General features: G+C 57.5%; 1 protein-coding gene and 3 long non-coding RNA genes across 6 annotated transcripts in view; 2 read left to right on the top strand and 2 right to left on the bottom strand.

Moving 5' to 3' along the window:
- The window catches only part of LOC111773020 (uncharacterized), an 89,698-nt gene extending 82,102 nt beyond the window's left edge, over positions 1-7,596 (bottom strand). The window contains exon 1 of the long non-coding RNA XR_011436423.1: positions 7,462-7,596. This is a non-coding gene — a long non-coding RNA (uncharacterized lncRNA). The remainder of the gene's footprint in view (positions 1-7,461) is intronic.
- On the top strand, positions 2-3,172 carry LOC138923178 (uncharacterized). The gene is made up of 3 exons (XR_011436427.1): positions 2-288; positions 1,230-1,317; positions 2,058-3,172. It is a non-coding gene; the product is annotated as an uncharacterized lncRNA (long non-coding RNA).
- Positions 7,597-8,455: 859 nt separating the features above from the next.
- EMX2 (empty spiracles homeobox 2) lies at positions 8,456-14,793 on the top strand. Of its 3 annotated transcripts, none has more exons than XR_011436420.1 (3): positions 8,456-9,649; positions 10,902-11,086; positions 13,307-14,793. XR_011436420.1 is itself a non-coding variant. In XM_005602547.4 (3 exons), exons 1-3 carry the CDS (start codon positions 8,579-8,581, stop codon positions 13,472-13,474), a joined length of 762 nt encoding a protein of 253 aa, XP_005602604.3. In that variant the 5' UTR covers positions 8,456-8,578; the 3' UTR covers positions 13,475-14,793. The 3 variants fall into 3 exon arrangements, 2 of the variants coding, with proteins under 2 accessions (XP_005602604.3, XP_023494446.1); XM_005602547.4 differs by having other exon boundaries at positions 8,456-8,987; XM_023638678.2 differs by lacking the exon at positions 10,902-11,086 and having other exon boundaries at positions 8,456-8,987.
- A 1,763-nt stretch (positions 14,794-16,556) lies between these two features.
- On the bottom strand, positions 16,557-17,859 carry LOC138923179 (uncharacterized). Its single transcript, XR_011436430.1, has 2 exons — positions 17,698-17,859; positions 16,557-17,299 (listed from the first exon to the last, which is right to left on the bottom strand). It is a non-coding gene; the product is annotated as an uncharacterized lncRNA (long non-coding RNA).
- Positions 17,860-19,129: the final 1,270 nt, after the last annotated feature.

Here is a 19,129-nt window from a genome sequence, read left to right as displayed (position 1 = left end):
CGCAGGCGGCCCAGCTAAGCGGAGGGCGGCTGCGGTCCGGCCTCTCCGGGCCTCCGCTCGCGGCGGGGGGCCACGCCGGACCCAGCGCGGAGGCCTCGAAGGCCCAAGCGGGCTTCAGCAGACTGCAGGTCCCTGGAGGTCCCCTCAGACCCCACTCTCGGCTTCTCCTCCAGCCACCTGGGGCTGGCCGCGAAGCGGAGGGCTCCGCGCGGCCTTGGGGGAAGCGGAATGCACGGCGTGTCCCCGCACGCAGACACCGGGGGAACGCAAATAGGGGAGTGAGGCATGGTGTGTCCAACCCCCTGGTGTCCAAATAGGGGCCCGGAATAGGAGTGTGGCGGGGGAGGCGGGCAGCTGCGGGGCGCGAAATGGAGGTCTCCTTCCCCTCACCCCGGGGGCAGCCAGGCCGTCCTGCGGTTGCCAGTTATTAAAGGCCGCCGGGGCCGAGGCAGGTTTGCTGCTGCTCCGAGAGCGGGTCTCCGTGGGAGGGGGGCAGCCTGATCCTCTCTGTGGGCCTCTTCGGAAGCTCCAGCGCCTGTCCACTCTTCTGTCCCCGCCTAGCTCCGCGCAGGCTGGGCAGAGCTGGGGAGGCAGAGGTCGCTGGACCAGGGCCTTCGGGCCGCCTTGCTGGCTGCGAAGGGAGCTTGGGCTCTGGTTTTTTCATCCGCCCGCGTAGGCGCTGCTCTGTGGGCACCCCCGGAGGTTTCCGAGCCGCTCTGAGTCGCCCACATTAGCAACGCGAAGGTGCGGAGCCTCGGCCGCGGCCCCCGAGCATCCCGGCCGCCCAGCGGGCCCTGCTTGCTCTCCCGCTTGCTGGCCGCGGTGAGGCCGCCCACCGCCTTTTAGTCCTAAACCCGGGGCTCAAGTCACCAGGAGGCGACCCGGAAAGAAGAAAGAGGGCGTGGGGAGAGACCTCAGGCCGGAAAAAGTGGCCTGGAGGACAATGGTGGGCAATTGGGTTCGAAGCAAGCTCCGGAGTTACACTGTGTGAGGCCGCCTCGACGAGCCTCGCCAGCTATAACGGTTTGGGCGCCCCCGTCCGCCTGCGGGGGCTCTTCTCTGCCTTTTCTCATTGGCTTGAAGGCAGGTGCCTGGCGACGCTGGGGAGGGGGCTGAAGAGGCGGGACCGTACCGGGGCTCCTGGTGGAGTGACCATGGCATGCACGGCCAGGAGGTGAGAGTGGTTTGTGTAACCTCTCTGAACCTCAGTTTTCTCATCCGGAAAATAGGCATCATGACTCCTTCCACACCAGCTTGTGCTCTTCACTGAGATCGTGGATGTGAGCAAACAGGCTTTTAAATTAATACTCGATACAGGTGAGAGTTCTTCGGTCTCCCCTGCATCCTCCCCAGGTTTCAAAGAGAGCTGCAGCAGCCAAGAGAAAAAGCCTCTAGTTTCCTTCTCTCCTCAAGTGGCCATGATGTCCTTTCTAAGTCCTCACCCAGTCCCCAGAGTCCAGAAAATGGGGAGGGACTAAAAAGAGACAATTAAGTTCCTGAGACAGGGGCTTGAGGGATGCCAGCGTTTCAGAAGCTGCCCCTAGGTTCCCAGGGGGATCACCACTGACAACCCCAAGGAGCTCCTTAAAGGACTGGACCCCAAGTTACAAGGCCAGGGACCAGTGGCTAGAACAGAGTCTCAAACGAAAAGATGCTGGACAAGGCAGCAGAGGAGGGGAAAGGTGGGGGCCCCGCCTCCCGTGCTAGTCCTGTGGCCTGCTGGAGGCCACCTTTTCTGGCCTCGGGAGCACCTGGTGACAGTCGGTGCCCTTGTGGTCCAATGGAGAAGCAGGTTTTGGGGAGGTTAGAGAGGTTTGCGACAACCCTACCCATGCAAGCCGGGGGAGACGGGGAGACGGCAGGGGAGACAGCTGTCTCCACCCCTGTCGGGGCAGTTGCCTGAGCAAGAGCGCCCGTGTTCTAATTCCTGCTTCCCTGTCTGTGTACCTCAGTCTGTCCCTTGCCTACCCTTGCTCAGCGTTAGACTTTCACTTGAAATCAGCCGAGGGAGACAGAAACCGAGATCTCCTTTGACTCTGTTTCCTTGCTTTCAATAGTGAATCAGGACAACCTGAGTGTTGAGGGATTGACGGGTGTCAACGTCATAAAGGAGGGAAAACTCAGCGGCCAGGTCCTGCGTGTGGCTCCATGCGTCAGTCGGCGTTCTTGGCTCTTCAGAAATCTTGAATCTCGAAACAGACGCTCACAGCCTCCCGCTAACGTCCAGAGAGGGGCAGCGCCTGTTTCCTGCAGCCGCTCTGGACTGGGGTCCAGACCCTCCCGCGAGGGCTTGACTCCCAGGTGGATGCTTTGAACAGTTTCGCCGAGGATGCCACATGGGTTTCCAGCAAACCCCACGCGGATTGCACAGCCTCACCTCACGGGAGGATCCGGGCTGCCCCGGGAGGGATGGGATCCGCGTGCTCCAGGAGGACAGGGCCGGTCACCCGGGCCCCGCTGCGGTTGTCCAATCCGGTTGGTGATCAATCGCCACCTCTGCGATAACCCCCAGGACCCTGTCTCGGGGCGTCCTTGGCCGGCCACGAGGGGGCGCGAAGCTGGGCGAGTCGCACCCGAAGACCCCAGCTCTTTCGACTCCACCCGAGGCGGGACATCTTGGGCCCATTCTCTGAGCCGCTGTGGTCTGGCGGAAGGATCTGGGACCTCAGGCATGGAGTTGTGGCCTCACTTGCGCGGTAGCTAGCCATCGCCCCGGCAGAGGTGATCAGTGCCACGCCGTCCTTTGGGGCAGAACCTATCCGCCCTTCCTTGCACCTTTCGGAAGGAAGCCGGACTCCTTGTGGAGCTGGAATACTGGCGTGAATGGTGAACTCGGAAGCGGAGAACTGCAGTGATGGAGGGAGGAGGGACGCATTTCCAAGTCGTCCTCTCTTCTCAGTGGCCACTGAGCCTCCTTAGACTTCCTTTCCTGACCCAGATTGCGGCTGCAGCAAGATCTTGGCAGTGGGGCGCAACCCCAGCACCCCCCCAGGCGCACGGGGCTCAGGGGCTCAGCGGGTATCCCGCCCGCGCCCGGCCCTCGCCACTAGGCGCCGCTGCGCGCACGCGGATCGGGGTCCCCGGCCGCCGCGCCGGCCCAGGGAGCGGCCTCTGGGAGGACGCCAGAAAGGGATTTGCCGTAATAATTTTTAAAAAGTTTTTAAGGTATTAATTCTTCTGTTCGTTTTCCCGACGCGTTTGGAGAAGCCGGGTGACTGAGAATCACAGTGGGTTGGAGGAATTCTTAACCCGGCTCCAACTGGGATGGGGATGGTGTCTCCCCACCCCGGGACACCTTTCCTCTATCCCCGGACCCAGGAAAGGGCTCATCTTTCACTGACGTCCGCGCTTCCCGCGCTACCTGACGCGCGCACCGTGCGGACTCGCGGTACCGGCTCACCGGGAGGGTCCTAAACGCCGCGCCCTGGCTGTGGCGGAGTGCTCCCGGTGGGCCGGACCGCAGAGGGCCAGGGCCAGGGCCAGGGCCTGCCGTTAACCAATATTTGAAGAACGGTAACTGTGCCGAGTGTTAGCTCACTTACTCCTCTCAACAACTAAGATACTGATATTTTCTCTTCTTGGACGAGAAAACCGAGGCTCAAGCAGGTGAAGGGCACACAGGTAGTGACTCCAGGCAGCACCTGGGCATCTATTTTGAGTTGCACGAGATTATGCACCCACCCCCGTTATCGCGTAGGCCTAGCAGGGAAAGCACTGCTGTTTGCTCCCCAAAAGGTAGGGGGCCTGGCGGGAAACCCAGAGCAAATGGTTATGGGAGATCCCCAGAAATCTCTGCCCTTTGATGCCTCCCACTAGCCAGGAATCCAGGCCTCTCTCACCCCAACACGGCCCTAAGGAAGTCCCTGGCCTTTAAGGGAGCAGGGAGGAGCTCTTGGCAGGAGTGTGAGACCAGCAGTAGCTGATGTTTGTACAACTTCATTGTTCAGTCTTGAAGTCCAGCCACAAGCCCTAGAGGTGGGTAGGCAATAATAATTACAGCCACATCAAGGACAAGAGCTTTTATTACAGCTCATTCATTATGGGCTAGACACTGTCTAAGCATTTTGCTTGGTTTATCTTGTTGAACAACCCCAAGGGCCAAGATGCTATTATTTATCCCTATTTCACAGAAAAGATAACAGAGTCATAAGAGGTTAGGTAACTTGTCCAAGGTCATTCAGGCTGGACTGGGTTTTTTTGGGAGGGAGGGCAGGTTTACTTAGGTATAAGTTCCATACATTAAGATTCATCCTTTCTAGTATGCAGTTCTATGAGTTTTGAAAAACGCATACAGACGTGTAATTACCACCACAATCCGGAAGTAGATTTCTATGCTCCCCCAAACAGGCCCGACTCCTTCTCGCCACTGCCCCGCAGGCAGCATGGGCCGTATTTTCACAGACGACAAAATGGAGGTCGGGAGAGGTTGCCGTGTTGCCCAAGATTGCCCAGGCAGTAAGTGACAGACCTGAGATTCGAACCTACATCATGTGTCTGCTAGCCCAGTTACCGCAAGAGTGTAGATTCCTGAATCTACAGAGCCCAACCGCGGTGGCTTGGGGGCTGGGGGAAGGGAGGCCTGCCCTCTAAGATGGAGCCTCAGAAATCTCCCCATCTCCCATGGCACGCGGTACTGAACCAAATACTCGCCCTTCCAGGGCATCTAAGGAACAAAGAGGGGCCGGATTCTGCAAGGGCGAAGCCACGAGTAAAGTGAGTGAGTAAAGTGAGTGCAGCCGCGAGGTCCAAGAAGCGGGGGCCAGAGGCAGCTCGGGGTCCGAGTCCAGACCAGAGTGCCCAGCGCCCTGGCGCGCCTCCACCCGCCAGTTTGGTTAATGAGTTACTCTCCTAGTTAATTCCCCCGCACGTCGGGGCCTGGCAGCTCGGAACCTTCCCCAGCTCCTCAGGTCGGGCGCATGAATTAGCATAGATTATCCGGCTTCCAGGGCTTCCACGCGGCCCCTGATTCACTGGAAACCTGCTTCTCCCTTGTGGGGGCCGACACCGCCTGGGGCTAGAGGCGCAGGAGGCAGGGGAACTGGCGTCCTCTGCCCGCCGGGAGGGCAGGCACCAGAGCCTGCTGGCTCTTACCCTCGGCCACCTGCGGGACAGCTAGAGTCACGGGGCAAACCTGGCCTTCTCAAGGAGGTTTGCAGGAGGCGGATGGCCTGCTTGAGGGGGTTGCAGGAAGGGAGACTAGCTTCAGAGGAGCCTGGGCCCTCTGCCCCAGCCAAATGTTCCTGCCTCCAGCAGGAGGCTGAGGGGGCTGGGCTCCAGACTGTGGCTCCCTCCCTTGGGACATTCTATGGACACCTTCTAGGCAAAGGGAGAAAGGCTTTAAGGGGGTACTGACAACACCTTAGTGCTCAGCCCTAGAGTTTTGAAGGAGGGCAAATGCCCATACACGTCACTATAGTGGGCCTCACCCCACCTCCCAAACGCTGACTGGACCCCCCCTTTGCCCTCAAGGTCAATTCCTCTCATGCCCTGAGCCAAGATCACTAGTACCAACTGTGCAATGAATGGTCATTCTCCACCCTGCAGTCAGGGCAGGCTTTGAGTGCTCCCAATTTTCCACCTGGAGTTTCAGGCCGAGTTTTGAGGGCCTGGCCTGAGGTAGAGGCTGGAGCCTGACTCCCCAGCCCTCCTGGAGAACCTACCAGGGAGTAAGGGGCCCTCTCCCTCCCTCTCCAGGATCTGGGATCTACAGCCCGCCTGAACAGAGTGTTTCTTTCCAGCTTCAGAAATAGCGGGCTGACCTCTACCTCCACTCCAGGCTCCACGGCTGGCTGGCACAACCAAAAGACTTCCACTGTTCCTGGTGGCTCTAGGCTCCCTGCCGGCCTGGGCAGCATCAGGTTTCTGTGCCCACAGCCTAACTGAGGGAAGGATTTCTGAACTGGAGACAACATTTTCAGAGGTGGTAATTCAGACCCCAGGAAGGTGCCTCTTCGACTGCACCCCACCCCAAGAGGCCGGATCAAAGACCCTGTATCCTTAGGCCTGGGAGAAAGGATGGGGGGATGCCTGCAAAGCAAGGCCACGAGAACCCGTCAAGCAGCAAAACCCTAGCCCAGAGCTGGAGTCAGAGGTCTGCAACCTGAGGCAGGCACAGGTTTCTCTGAGTGTGAGGGCAACGCCAGGCCCACACCTGTCTCGGTGTGAATGTTTGCATGTGTGTGTGCCTCAGGGAGGTTGAGGGACAGCGCAGATGACCCCTGTTGGCCCCTCACTAAGGTCAGGCGCCCAGACAACCTCAGAAAACACACTTCTAACTCCTCTATTGCCTGGAGGGTTTTCCAAAAGGGGTTTTCGGACCCCCTCCCCCCAAACACAAACTATGCCTGGAATAAAGAAGTGAGAAATTGACATGAACGTAAATACACAGCAGATGAAACCAGAGAGGGTCAGGGAAGACCCTAGGGCAGGAAAGGGGGTAGCTGGCGAAGGGGGTGTGTAGCACGTCCTAAGACCTGGGGAGCCTCCACTGATGAATCTGGTGGTGTTGCAGCCTCGCTCCATCGACTGCGCTCTTCTCCCCCTCCCAGTGGACTTTTCGAGGGTCTCACGGCAACCTAGTCACCAACACAGGCATTTCTTCGTACTTAAGAGAAATGACATGGGCTTCCAAGTAATAGATTTAAAGGACGCCAGATTTTTTTTTTAATCATTAATTGTAAACGTGCAAAATACCTGCTGGTACTTCACTTTGGAAGAATGTAATTGGCAAAAAGAAAAAAAAAGAGGAAAAAAGAGGCGGCTGATGAATAGATAATAGATCTTTAACCACCAATAAACAGAAAGCAGCGCCAGCAGCCTGGGGGATGTGATCATAATTATACCGCTGCGTGAGCCAATCGCGACGAGGGAACTCGGCCCTAAAATCGGCCCAAAACCGAAGGCAAGCTCGAAAATGCGGACACGGCCCGGGACCGGAGACGCGATCTGCCGTCCCTAGTTTCGAGCCCTGGGTTAGCAAAGCAACCCGCCCCTGGGACGACAGATGGCAGAATGATGGAAATAATAATAGCGTCAGTAATGATAACAATGACAACACTAACACAAGCAATAACGACAACGGAACGATAATAGTCGCACCACATCAGCTTCTCCTCTGACTTTGGACCCCCGGTCCAGATAATACAGAAGAAACTGTTTTTAAGAAGGAAGTGAGCACCCTCCCAGAGAGAAAACGCCAGAGCCTGTGGGGCGAGTTGGAAGCCCATAGCCCCGGCAGGGTCGTCGACTCCCGTCTCAACTTGCAAACGAACGAGCCGGGTCAAGGATCGCGAACGCAGCGACCCAAGGACCTCTAGGTTACGCGCGGTTGGGGGACCCCTCTCTCAGCCCCCAGGCTCCCTCCTCACCTAGGAAACCGCCAGGCGTTTTGCTGGGGGTGAGGACCAGTATAACCAAACGGCTCCGTTACCCCTCGCGCGGAACCAGCCCCTGCCCGCTTACCCTCGCGGTACTCGGGGGGCGATCCCAGCTCCCCTGACCCGGGGCCGCGGCGGAGCGCTAGGCGCGAGGAATCTGCGTGTCTGTCTGTCCGTCTGTCCTACCAGCTCGGGCTCGGCAGGCTCAGGATCCAGGGGGCTGCAGCCGAGGCGCCGCCGGCCGGGACTCTGCAGGGACCGGGGTGCCCCGGAGGGAGTGGTGGCGGTGGAGGAGGAGGCGGTGGCTGAGGGAGAGGAGGTGGGGAAAGAGGAGGAGGAAGAAGAGGAGAGGAAGAAGGAGGAAGAGGAGGAGGAGGAAGAAGAGAAGAAGCTGAAGGCAGAGGAGGCGGCGAAAGAGGCGGAGGAGAAGCTGCAGCGGGCGCCGCGGGAGCGAGTGAGCCGGGAGCGCGGGACGAGGGCGCGGAGAGGCCGGGCGGCCTGGCGGGCGCCGGAGGCACAGCCGAGGCAGCGGCGCCGAGTCCGTTCCACTCTCGGCCCGGATCCAGGCCTCCGGGTTCCCAGGCGCCTGCCTCCCTCTGACGCACTTTAAAGAGTCTCCCCCCTTCCACCTCAGGGCGAGTAATAGCGACCAATCATCAAGCCATTTACCAGGCTTCGGAGGAAGCTGTTTATGTGATCCCCGCACTAATTAGGCTCATGAACTAACAAATCGTTTGCACAACTTGTGAAGAAGCGAACACTTCCATGGATTGTCCTTGGACTTAGGGCGCCCTGCCCGCCTTTTGCAGAGGAGAGAAAACTTTTTTTTGCCTCCCCCAAGAAACTCCCCCCCCCCCGCCTCTAACTCCGATCCCCCCACGCCATCTCGCCAAAAAAAAAAAAAAAAAAAAAAATTACCCCAATCCACGCCTGCAAATTCTTCTGGAAGGATTTTTCCCCCTCTCTCCAGGTTGGGCGCGTTTGGTGCAAGATTCTCGGGATCCTCGGCGTTGCCTCTCCCTCCCCCTCCCCCTCCTTTCCTTTTTCCTTTCCTTTCCTTTCTTTCTTTCCTCCCCCCACCCCCACCCCAAACAAACAAGTCCCCAATTCTCGTCCGTCCTCGCCGCTGGCAGCGGGCGGCGGAGGCAGCGCGCCGCGGTCGCCGGGAGCCGGAGCCCCGGGCGCCCGCTCCTCGGCGCAGCATGTTCCAGCCGGCACCCAAGCGCTGCTTCACCATCGAGTCGCTGGTGGCCAAGGACAGTCCCCTGCCCGCCTCGCGCTCTGAGGACCCCATCCGTCCCGCGGCGCTCAGCTACGCCAACTCCAGCCCCATAAACCCGTTCCTCAACGGCTTCCACTCGGCCGCCGCCGCCGCCGCCGCCGGCAGGGGCGTCTACTCCAACCCGGACTTGGTGTTCGCCGAGGCGGTCTCGCACCCGCCCAACCCCGCCGTGCCCGTGCACCCGGTGCCGCCGCCGCACGCCCTGGCCGCCCACCCCCTGCCCTCGTCGCACTCGCCACACCCCCTCTTCGCCTCGCAGCAGCGGGACCCGTCCACCTTCTACCCCTGGCTCATCCACCGCTATCGATATCTGGGCCACCGCTTCCAAGGTACGTGCCACGTCGCGGGGCTGCAGCGCGCCGCATCCCGCACTGCCCTCGGCCTGCTCGGGGTGGGCGCTCGGCAAGGCCTGGGCGGAGGTTTCTCCGGCTCGCTGGCCCGCGCGCCTGTTCAGAAACTGGGCGGCGAGGGGCCGGGCATGGTGTTGGTCCCCAGTCTCGGAAGCTGCGGCCGGTTGGGGGCTGGCCTGCGGCCGCTTGACCCTTAAGAAGGGGCACAGCCAGAGAAGTTGTCCCCGAGTGTTCTGAGGTCGAGGCAGGCTGGGACAGCCTTCGGTGAGTGCCGGCCGCCACGGAGTCCTGGAGCCCGCGGGGTCCCCAGGCTCCCCATCTCCTCGGCGATGCCCTCGCCTCCCTGGCTCCGAGGGGCGAGGACAGGGCCCGGCTGCTAAGTTCATCTTCTACTGCGAGAGACCCTGTTCGCCACCCACTCCTCGCCCCTTCAGCCTAGACCCACGACTTCTTGGTCTCCGGCCCTCTTCGGGAGGCCAGGGGACCCTCCGTGCCGCGAAGCAGAGTCTGGGGGTTTGTTCTTTTCTGTTTTTTGGAGGCCCAGGGAGGGGCTGGAACTCACGCGGGCAGAAACCTCCGGGGCCGGCGCTCTCGCCGCGACCTGCTCCATCGGGGCGCCGAGCGGCCGCGCGGGAAGTCAGGTTCGGTCTGGGTTTTGTTTTTGTTTTTGTTTTCCTTTTAAAAGAAATGAACTGAGTCGGGAGACGGGCTGGAGAAGAAGACCTGTTTGGGTGTTTGCCTTTCTTGCTATTTTTTGATTTATTTGGTTTTTTTCGGGGGGGGTGTGTGGGAGGAAAGTTAAAACTCCAGAAAAAGTGTCGAGTAATTAGTTTAGCGATCGGAGCCGGGAAGAGACATACCTCCCGCGGCAGCTGATCAATACTCAGCGGCTTGTTCATTCTTTAACCCTTTGAGCTCCTGCCGAGCCTAAAATCTGGTAGATGCCACTCCCCCAATAATTTAAAAAACAAAACAAAACAAAAACCTTTCTCTCTCATTTCTGGAGACCGGATTTGCCTCCATTCCCGCCTGGACTGTCGGCTTGTTTTTCTTTGTGTTTTTAGTGAATCGATTTCCCACCCTAATGAGTGAACCCGAAACTCTCTCGCAAAGTTTAGGGCTCCCTTTCCTCATTCCCCGCCAGCCACGCTCTTGGTCCCGACAGCAGGCCCGGAGTAGCCGGGATTGTGTGGGGCCGCGGACAGTCCCAATCGGTGCCCACAGCTCGGTAACCCCCGAGTTTCGATCCCTTCGCTCGCGCCTCCTAGTTCTCTGCAGCCGGGCAGCGGGGGAACCGGGTCCTCGGGAGGCAGCGGCGGCCGAAACCGGGCGCACCCGCTGGCGAGATTTCGGTCCCAGCCAGGCTGCAACCAAATCCCCGGCCTCTGCACTTTCCCGGAGGAGAAAGATTTAAATAATTTTAAAGTACGTCCCTGAGAAAGCTCCAGATAGCGGCCCACCGCCTCTCCCCCCGGGGTCAAAGTTCTCCGAGGGGTTAGAAAGAAGAGAAAGCCGTTTCTTTGGGTCGTGGGCACCAATCCCCGGGCCGCCCCTACTGCCTCCTCCTCTGCCCCGGGCGCCCGGCGCGGGGGTGGCGAGGCCCGCGGCGCCAGGGCAGCTGCGAAGCCTGCCGAGGTCAGGAGCGTGGGGACTGGCCCCGCCGAGGCAGCTGCTGGGTGGGGGCCGCGCAGGTACAGCCCAGGCGGTCGGGGGCTGCTGCTGGGCCAGTGTCCTCTTCGCGCGCCTCCGGAGGGCCACCAGCCCCTCAGGCCGAGCCCCACCGGCTACGCGAAGGCCCTGAGCGCGGTGCCCCGCCAGCCCGGCTCGGGAGAAGCGGCCGGCCCCAGCCAGGCCGCCCCCCTCTAACCAGAACTTCTGTTGTGTCCCCCGCAGGGAACGACACAAGCCCAGAGAGCTTCCTTTTGCACAACGCGCTGGCCCGAAAGCCGAAACGGATCAGAACCGCCTTTTCCCCGTCCCAGCTTCTGAGGCTGGAACACGCCTTCGAGAAAAACCACTACGTGGTGGGCGCTGAGAGGAAGCAGCTGGCGCACAGCCTCAGCCTCACGGAAACTCAGGTGAGCCGGCCCCGGCACGACGACCCCATCCCAGATCTCCGGCCCCACGCAGCTGGCGCACAAGTGCGGAGCTGGGAGAGGGCCTTCGGCAAAGAGCCCGGGAGCTGGTTCCAGGCCGGGGCTCAGGATGTGTATGTTTCAAGGTGCCTGGCTTCCTTGGGCTCCAGCAGGGCACTGTGAGCCTATCCACCCCGGGCTCTAGGGGCACGCGCCGAGTCGCTCCTTCTGCCCGGCTGGGCATGCTTGGCAGCTCTTGGCTAAGACACCTGTGCACTTCGGTGAGACTTGCGGTGACAGTCTAGTGACTCGGCTGGGGTCCAGCAAGAGGGAGAGTGCAGCAGGGGGCCGGGGGTGTATGGGACTAGAGGCTGGAGACGGCTGGGAGCGGGTTAAGGGCGACTTCTGTGCGACTGCAGGCCCTCGCTCACACCGACGGCTCCAGTTACTCCCGTTGAGGTGATCGGAGAGTCAGACGGCAGCGGCGTAAGCCAGGCATCTTGGGTGTGTCCCTAAATCAGAGAAACAGAGCTGGAAGGCTGCGGAGAGGGGCTGCCCCAGAGGACAGACCCTTCCTGCGCCGGAGTCCCGAGGCGGGCCTGGCTCTGGCCTGCCCCGGGGCGGGGAGGGGGCTTAGGGCTACAGTAGGCGCTACTGTACGCGGAGCCGCGGGGCGGGGTCAAAGTTCTCGGCAAACTGTAACGTTTTCGGGCCGATTAAGTAGTAACACTTTTTCTGGGAGGCGCAAAGAGGTCGAAGCTTTTGTTTTAAAACGTCCCCCAGGACAAAACCGAGGAGGGCCTGGCGGGTTGGTGCGCGACCGCGCACAGGCGCGCCCGCGGCTTTCTCCTGGATGGCCGAGGCGGCGGTGGTCTTTGTCCGCCTCGCTGCCCACGCTGCCTGGGGGCTTTGTGTGCGTGTCAAGCCCCGAGCGCACCGACGCGCGCCTTGGGCGAGCGCCGGGGAGAAATGAACCGTCCTCCCCCTCAATTAGCAAACTCAAAGCAAATTAAACTCAGCCTTGTTCCAGCTCGGCTTTTTCATGGGGCACTTGGGGGGACTGGGCATTAGGGGAGAGCAAGCAGGAACCTGGGCTGGCCGTCTAAAAGGAGGAATTGGAGTGGACTTCAGGGGCCTGGGGAGCTGCTATCAGGATGGGACAGTCCCGGGAGCAGGGGAGTTGCAGTCACCACATTTCCCTCACCAGTCCCTCACTGCTGGGGACCTGGGACAGTGTTACTGTCTAGTCGGGTCGCTGAATGAGGACCCATCACTCAGCTTCCCCAGAGGGCAATGGGGCTTGCAGCCCAGTTTGCCTCATTGCTCCCCAGACCACTGGCAGCTGACCTGGGGAGGCCAGGCCACCAGCCCTGTCCTGGTGAGAAGTAATGTGACCCGGTGGGAGCTGACCCAGGCCAGTCCTGGGGCTGGTTAAGAGGACGGGAGAGAGATCTCTCCCTCTCTTCTGTTCTCTTTCTCAGTTTCTCTCTCATTTCCCCTTTATCCCCACGTCTTTCAGAAGCTTTCATTTTTGAGCCTGTTTTCCTAGCTGGAAAGGTACAACTGGGTTGGTGCCCAGGCCTCTGCATCCCACCGTGCCCCCTGGCTTCCTCCAGCAACCCCCCCCCCCCCAACTCCTGCTCACCTGCAACAGCCCTGGGCAGGGAGGAGGAAGCTCAGGCAAATCTGAGAGCTTACCCAGGGCCCGGGCCCCTGCAGAGGAGGCGCTTTATTTAGGCAACGCTGCGGAAACCGGCAGAAAATAGAAAGCACATTGGGCCCTGCCGGAAGCTGCAGCAGGGAACGAGGTCTTTCCTGCTCTGGCTAGGTAGAGGGAGTTAGGAACACGTCTCTTTTTATTTTTTCTTACTTACTATTTTTATAGGGGTTTCCCATGCTTTGCAAGACTTTTGCTCTCAGCGGGACGTGGGTGTCCCGGGCAGGGTAAGGCAAGAAGGGGCGCTGTGCGTTTCCGGCTGCTTGGGCTGGGGAAAGCGTCCAGGAGGGCTCAGAGGGCGGGGAGCCAGGCTTCTCACCCTCCACGCACTAGCACTAGGAGCACTGCTCTCCCAAGGGAGGCCATGGGGAGGTCGGTCCTTAGGATACGCCGCTGGGGGACCGGACTCTTGCAGTCTCAGTCCCGGGTGTCGGCTGGCCAAAGGAGGAAGAGGCAGGAGGGCGCTCTAAAGGAACTAATGCGCCCCATCTGCCTCTCGCCCGCAGGTAAAAGTATGGTTTCAGAACCGAAGGACGAAGTTCAAAAGACAGAAGCTGGAGGAAGAAGGCTCAGATTCGCAACAAAAGAAAAAAGGGACGCACCATATTAACCGGTGGAGAATCGCCACCAAGCAGGCGAGTCCGGAGGAAATAGATGTGACCTCAGACGATTAAAAACACAAACCGAACCCCACAGAAACGGACAACACGGAGCAAAACAGACAGGGAGAGGAGGGCAAGAAGAAGGAAAAAACCCTACAAAACAAAAACAAACCGCACACACACATTCACCGAGAAGGGGAGAGGGAGTCAGAGAGCAGCGGCGCATCGCAGACTTTGGGCAGCGAGGGCGCAGAGTCCTGATCCGAGGCCGCGCCAAGATGGCAGAGGACCGGAGGCTCCTTGTTCAACATGCAACCCTTGTCTAAAGAGGCAGCTGAGTGAGTGAGAAAGAGACAGAGAGAGAGGGAGAGAGAGAGAGAGAGAAAGAGAGCGAGAAAGATTGAGAGAGAGAAATGTGGCAAAGCCGAAGGCGCTCTGACAAGGGGAGCTGTCAGTCAAACGCTAAACCAGGAGACAAGATGATTGGCAGGTATTCCGTTTGTCGCAGTCCGATTTTTAAAAAAATAATGATAATGATGATAAAAGAAAAAACCCAACCAGGCACAGGACTTTTTATTTTGCACCTCGCAGTGTTTTTTCCCCAATTTTTAAAAATAATTAGTAATAATAACAATCGAAATTCCACATCCAGCCCCATCCCACACCTGTTCAGAAACTTGAATTGCATGTAGCAGTTGTTGGGCGAATGGTGTCTAAAGATGGAAAATGAATTGTAATTTTCTTTTCCTTTTAAAGACAGGTTCTGTGTGCTTTTGATTTTGATTTTTTTTTTTTCGAGAAATGTGCAGTCTGTAAACACTTTTTGATACCTTCTGACGTCAAAGTGATTGTGAAAGCAAAATGAAGTAGGCTGAGCGATAGGGGTCCTCTCACAGAGCTATGGGGAGCAGGATTGGGGGCTGGGGGTGGCAGGGGAGGGTGCCCACAGGAGGAGTCAGGACTTGTGCTGGAAAAAAACCCCTAAATTAATTATATTTCTTGGACATTCCCTTTCCTAACATCCTGAGGCTTAAAATCACGAGGTAAACTCCTTTTAGTGGTTGGAGATATTGGCTGAGTTCAACCATTCTTTGTAAAGGCCATTCCAAACTTTAAATCTATCTATTGCAAAAACTGAAGGACTGTAGTTAGCGGGGATGGTGTTAAGTGTGGCCACCGACCTGGTGGCAAGTTTTCGAGCACTGAGTTTCTATTCCAAGATCATAGACTTACGAAAGAGAGTGACAAATGCTTCCTTAATGTCTTCTATACCAGAATGTAAATATTTTTGTGTTTTGTGTTAATTTGTTAGAATTCTAACACACTATATACTTCCAAGAAGTATGTCAATGTCAATATTTTGTCAATAAAGATTTATCAATATGCCCTCAGAGTAGTCATCTTGGGAAATGCAAGTGAATTTTTTAAAAAAGTATCTTTATAATTTGAGTGTGGTCTTTCCCCAACTAGGCTCAGGAAACCCAGGCTCCCCACCCACAAAAGGGCCAGACTGATGGATTCTTGGGCATTTTGAAGGGAGCTGGGGGTGGAGAGGGGCGAGGATTAGGAAAATTTAAGTGCTTCGGAAAAGGGATGGGAGAGTTTTTCCAACCAGACCTTTGCCCATTGCAAGGCCCACTGAGGGAGTTTAGTTTGAATTTCAGGTTAAAAATGCTTACTTCTCTTAACCTCTAGTTATTTTTTTAAAAAAAATCTGGACATATAGTTATGCATTGAAGAATAGTCCCCTGCAACTGGGGAAAACGCTTAGCAGAATCAGAATCTTGCAACTTTTAAACTATGTTTCTGAGTTCACACCCCAAAATACAAGTTTGTCTCATTCTCTCTCTTTCTGTCTTTTCCTTCCTTCCTTCTTTCCTTCCTCCCTTCCTTCCCTCCTCCCTCCCTCCCTTCCTTCCTTCTTTCCTCTCTGGCCCCGGTCTGCCGAAGGTGATGAGGCAAACCCAAGGGCCTCAGCAGCCTTATAAGGCAAGCATTCTGAGAAACCTTCAACTCTTCATTTTAACATTAAAGAAAAAGTTGTAACCAGTCTTGGAGGAAACTTAGCTTTTTTCCCCCTCCTTCTCCCTTCTAGGGGTACGAGGTTGTTTTTGCATGCTTCATTTGCTTCTTATCCTGATAGGCTGCATTAATCAGTTTTATTTCCATTGATAGAGAAACCTCGTCTGTTCTGTTCGAGCTACAAAGCGTCCTGCAAGCTTTTGTGAAAGTGCAAATCAGTTTAAGCAATTATCATACCAGGAATATGAAGGGGAAAGAGGAGGCCTGGCCCAGTGGTCTCCTTTAATCTCTTAATCCACGGATCCAGGGGGGCTGCCTGGACATAATTTAGGACAATCTCCCCACCCTTTACACTGTGATAAGGCCAAGTTACAATGCAGGGCAAAAATACAAGCTTTGTTAACATCCTGCCTTGAAAAGTTAAGATTAGACATTCCGTGCACGTGTGAGGACTATAGGGCACTATGGAAATTTTTCCTCCTTTCTTTTTTTTCCTTCCCTCCTCTCCTCTAAAGTCGAATTCATTCTTGGTCTCTCTCCTTCTTTTTTTTTTTTTCTTTATCTTTTCCTGTCTTTTCTTTTTGCTCCGTCTCTGTTCCTCTGGAGAACCCTGGCCGCTCATGGTGTGTGTTCACGCAGCCTCCTCTGGGAAGGTGTATGTGTTGTGGGGGAGACTGGGCTGCAGGAGGATGCCGGGGCGAGAGGGGGCTGCCTCGGGAGACCCAGCCTCGCCTCTCTCGGGGACAGGTGCTGCCCTGGGTATCCTGGAAACTGAGGAGTTTCCAGCCGCTAGGACAGCGGAGACCTCTGGTGACTGACAGCTGTCTTGAGTGCTTTGCGGTCCCTGCTCCAGCGAGGCATATCTTTCCTTTAAACAACTAGATACCTTTTCCTTCTATCACTTCCCCCAAACCCAGATTGCTTTAAACATGAGCACAGACCTGGTAAGATTCAGATTGGCCTTTCCAGAAGAAATTTTTCCTGTCTTGATTTAAAAGACTTATTTCTGCAGGAACCATATACTTTTTTGAAGTACGAGAAAAGGGAGAGAGTGACGAAGATTTTTTTTTTTTTTTTGGTAAATGTCCTATGTAGTGTAACAGCAATAAAATCATCAGAGAATACTATTAGCTTTGAAAAAAAAAACCTAAAAGCTTTATTACAAACCAAGCTTTGAAAATAGGGGGGATTAGGCGGCTGAAAGGGTCCCACAATGGTAAGAAGAAAAGGTTTCATGCTAATGAGGTTAATGCCCTTTGTATCTCAGGCCTCCACATCTTCATTACGCGCTATCTCCGGCTGCACCGAGCGGCTCAGAGAGCCGCAATCCACTCCAACGCCCCCTTCCCGGCCCAAAGAAGGATTTGATAGCAGCTCTGTTCAAACTAGATAATTATATCTTTTCAAGTCGGAATTAAGATAAAGAAAGTGAAGCAGAGGCGGCTCGCCTTGATCCACTGCAAACAAATTTGGCGCACTTTCGAGTCCTTCTCCCCGCCTCAAAAAGGCAGGACAGTCAGCTTATTAGCCGCTCGTTTGCTTTATTAATTCATCTATTTAAAGTGGCAGGATTAGAGCGTCTAATGTGGACGCGGGCTGCCGTGGCGCTGAGGAATATAAATATTTGCGAGATGCCATCCCACGATGACTCTCTGGGCGCGGGGCGCCGGGACGCGGGGCAGGGTGAGGGGCGCGTGTGCCTTGCGGCTGCGTGCCCTTCACGATGCGCGCGTGCTGGGCTGCAGCTTCTTGGGCAGGGATGCGTGGGAGCTGTGCGCTCTAGGTCTGTGTCCTCCTTCGTGGTACATGGGTGCCAGGCCTGGATGCCCCTGGCAGGGCTCTCTGGGCACCGAGGGCCAGCTTCTGCATTCCTCCCTGCAAGTGATAAACTGCACGCGTGATGCCTTGTGTCCTGCCGGTTACCCTGAATGGGGACGTAGGTTACAGGTTTGGCCTATTTCCTGCCCCCTTGTTGATTCCTTGTGGGCCTTTCCTGTGCGTCCCCCTGTGGCAAGTGAATGTGGGTGAGACGAGAGGCGTGGGTTCTTGGTTTGCGTTTCCCCGAGAGTGTCAAACGGAATGTACAGTGCCAGTGCGCCCCGGCTGCGTTCTCCGTCCAGCGAGGTACACGTGGGCTCCTTATGCGTTTCTAGCTTGGGATCTCATTCCCTCAGGCCCGGTAGGCGTGCGCGGGGCTGGGTATGGGGACGGGGGAGGGGGGCTTTTTCAAGGCACCAGAAACTCGTGGGATGAGAGAAGCTTTGGATAGTTACCCCTTTCTGCCTGTCGCTCTGGGTGTCCGGTGCCCCCAGCTCCCTCCGACTCTGCTCCTGGCAGCCCAGCCGAGCCGGAGTGGGAGCGTTGGCGGCGGCCCGGAACCTGCCGGGCCACTTTTGTGCTAGGGGCGGATTGTGGCAGGCAGAGAGCCGAGCCAAGCAGGCCAGGCAGAATGGGGGCTCGGGCCTGCGCGCGGCCTTGGAAACCTCGGCTCCTCCCCGTCCCCGCCTCGAGTCTCAGGAAACAAAGTCTCGGAAGCGCAGGCCGATTGGGGAGGAACTCTGGCGTCTCGGAGGCCTGGCCCCGGGCCGCGCTCTGCGGTGGGGGCATCTAGCGTGGCTGCCCGCCTGTAGGCAGTTTCAAGTCGGAATAAGGGTGTGGATGTGAGTTAGGGCGAGAGGCTGTGGTAGTCTGTACGGTTGAGTGTATGAGTTAGGTCTGTGAAACAGTTGTGTTCGTGTGAGATGCAATTATGTGTCTGAGCCAGGACTTCAGTCAGGATGTGTAGGTGCTAACTGCGCTAATCGCCTGAGTTGGAGGCTGGAGGGGCCAGGGCTACTTGTATAGGTTGTGAGAGTGTCCAGGTGTCCAGCTTTCCTCGTGCATCTAGACTGCATTGAGTTAGGGCAAGAATGTGCAGTTGTGCGGCTGTAATTAGAGTGCCTACAAAGGTGTAGAAATGCAGTTCTGCGTGGAATTTGTGTGCCAGGGTCTGGTCGCCAGGCCCACGCTCCTTTCGTACTGGAGTCTGGCTGTAGTTGTGGATCTCGGAGGATGGGAATGGCCTCAGTGTGTGTGTGTGACTCGCGGCAACATTTCTCCGCGTCCGAGTGGGGTTCTCGTGTGATGGCGTCCATGCTCGGCACCAGGGCAGCGTTTGTGTGTCTTGGGGTCCGGGCATGTGTGTGTCTAGTGAGGAGGCTTGGGGTCGGGTATTGTCCCCTTGCCGCCCCACTCGCTCCGGAGTTGGGCAAGCAACAGCCGTTTTTTGTAACCGCGCATTTTTCAGGCCGGCCTTTATTATTCCAGGGATCAGCGCTTGATTTACTCGGGTGCCACCTCAGCGCAGCGCCCGCCGGGCCAGGCGGGAACGGCAACGGGCCTACAGCGTTTGCTCGCGGGGCCCCGAGGCCGAGCTGCGGGGCCGCCGGGGCGCCTGGTCCGCAGCTCCGCTCTCGCGCCTGCCGCTCGGCCGCCGGCCTTACCACCCCCACCCAGCCCCGGAGCGAGGGGGAAGTGGGAGTTTTGAGAACCCGCTGACCCCAGCCGTGACCCGGCTCGGGGAGGCTGCTTCTCCAGGCGCGACCCTGTACGCCAGGAAACCCGAGGCGGTGCCACGCTTGAAAGCGAAAGGTCCATTCATCAGCCGCGCCCCACCGTCTAATTGGCCTTTTGTTCATCAGTGCCTGATGCCTGGCGAGGGGGCGG

The sequence above is a fragment of the Equus caballus genome, chromosome 1 (assembly GCF_041296265.1).
Source record: "Equus caballus isolate H_3958 breed thoroughbred chromosome 1, TB-T2T, whole genome shotgun sequence".
In the NCBI taxonomy this organism is placed as follows: Eukaryota; Metazoa; Chordata; class Mammalia; order Perissodactyla; family Equidae; genus Equus; species Equus caballus.
Note: the sequence above shows the minus strand (reverse complement) of the source record. Positions and strands in the feature narration are given on the sequence as shown.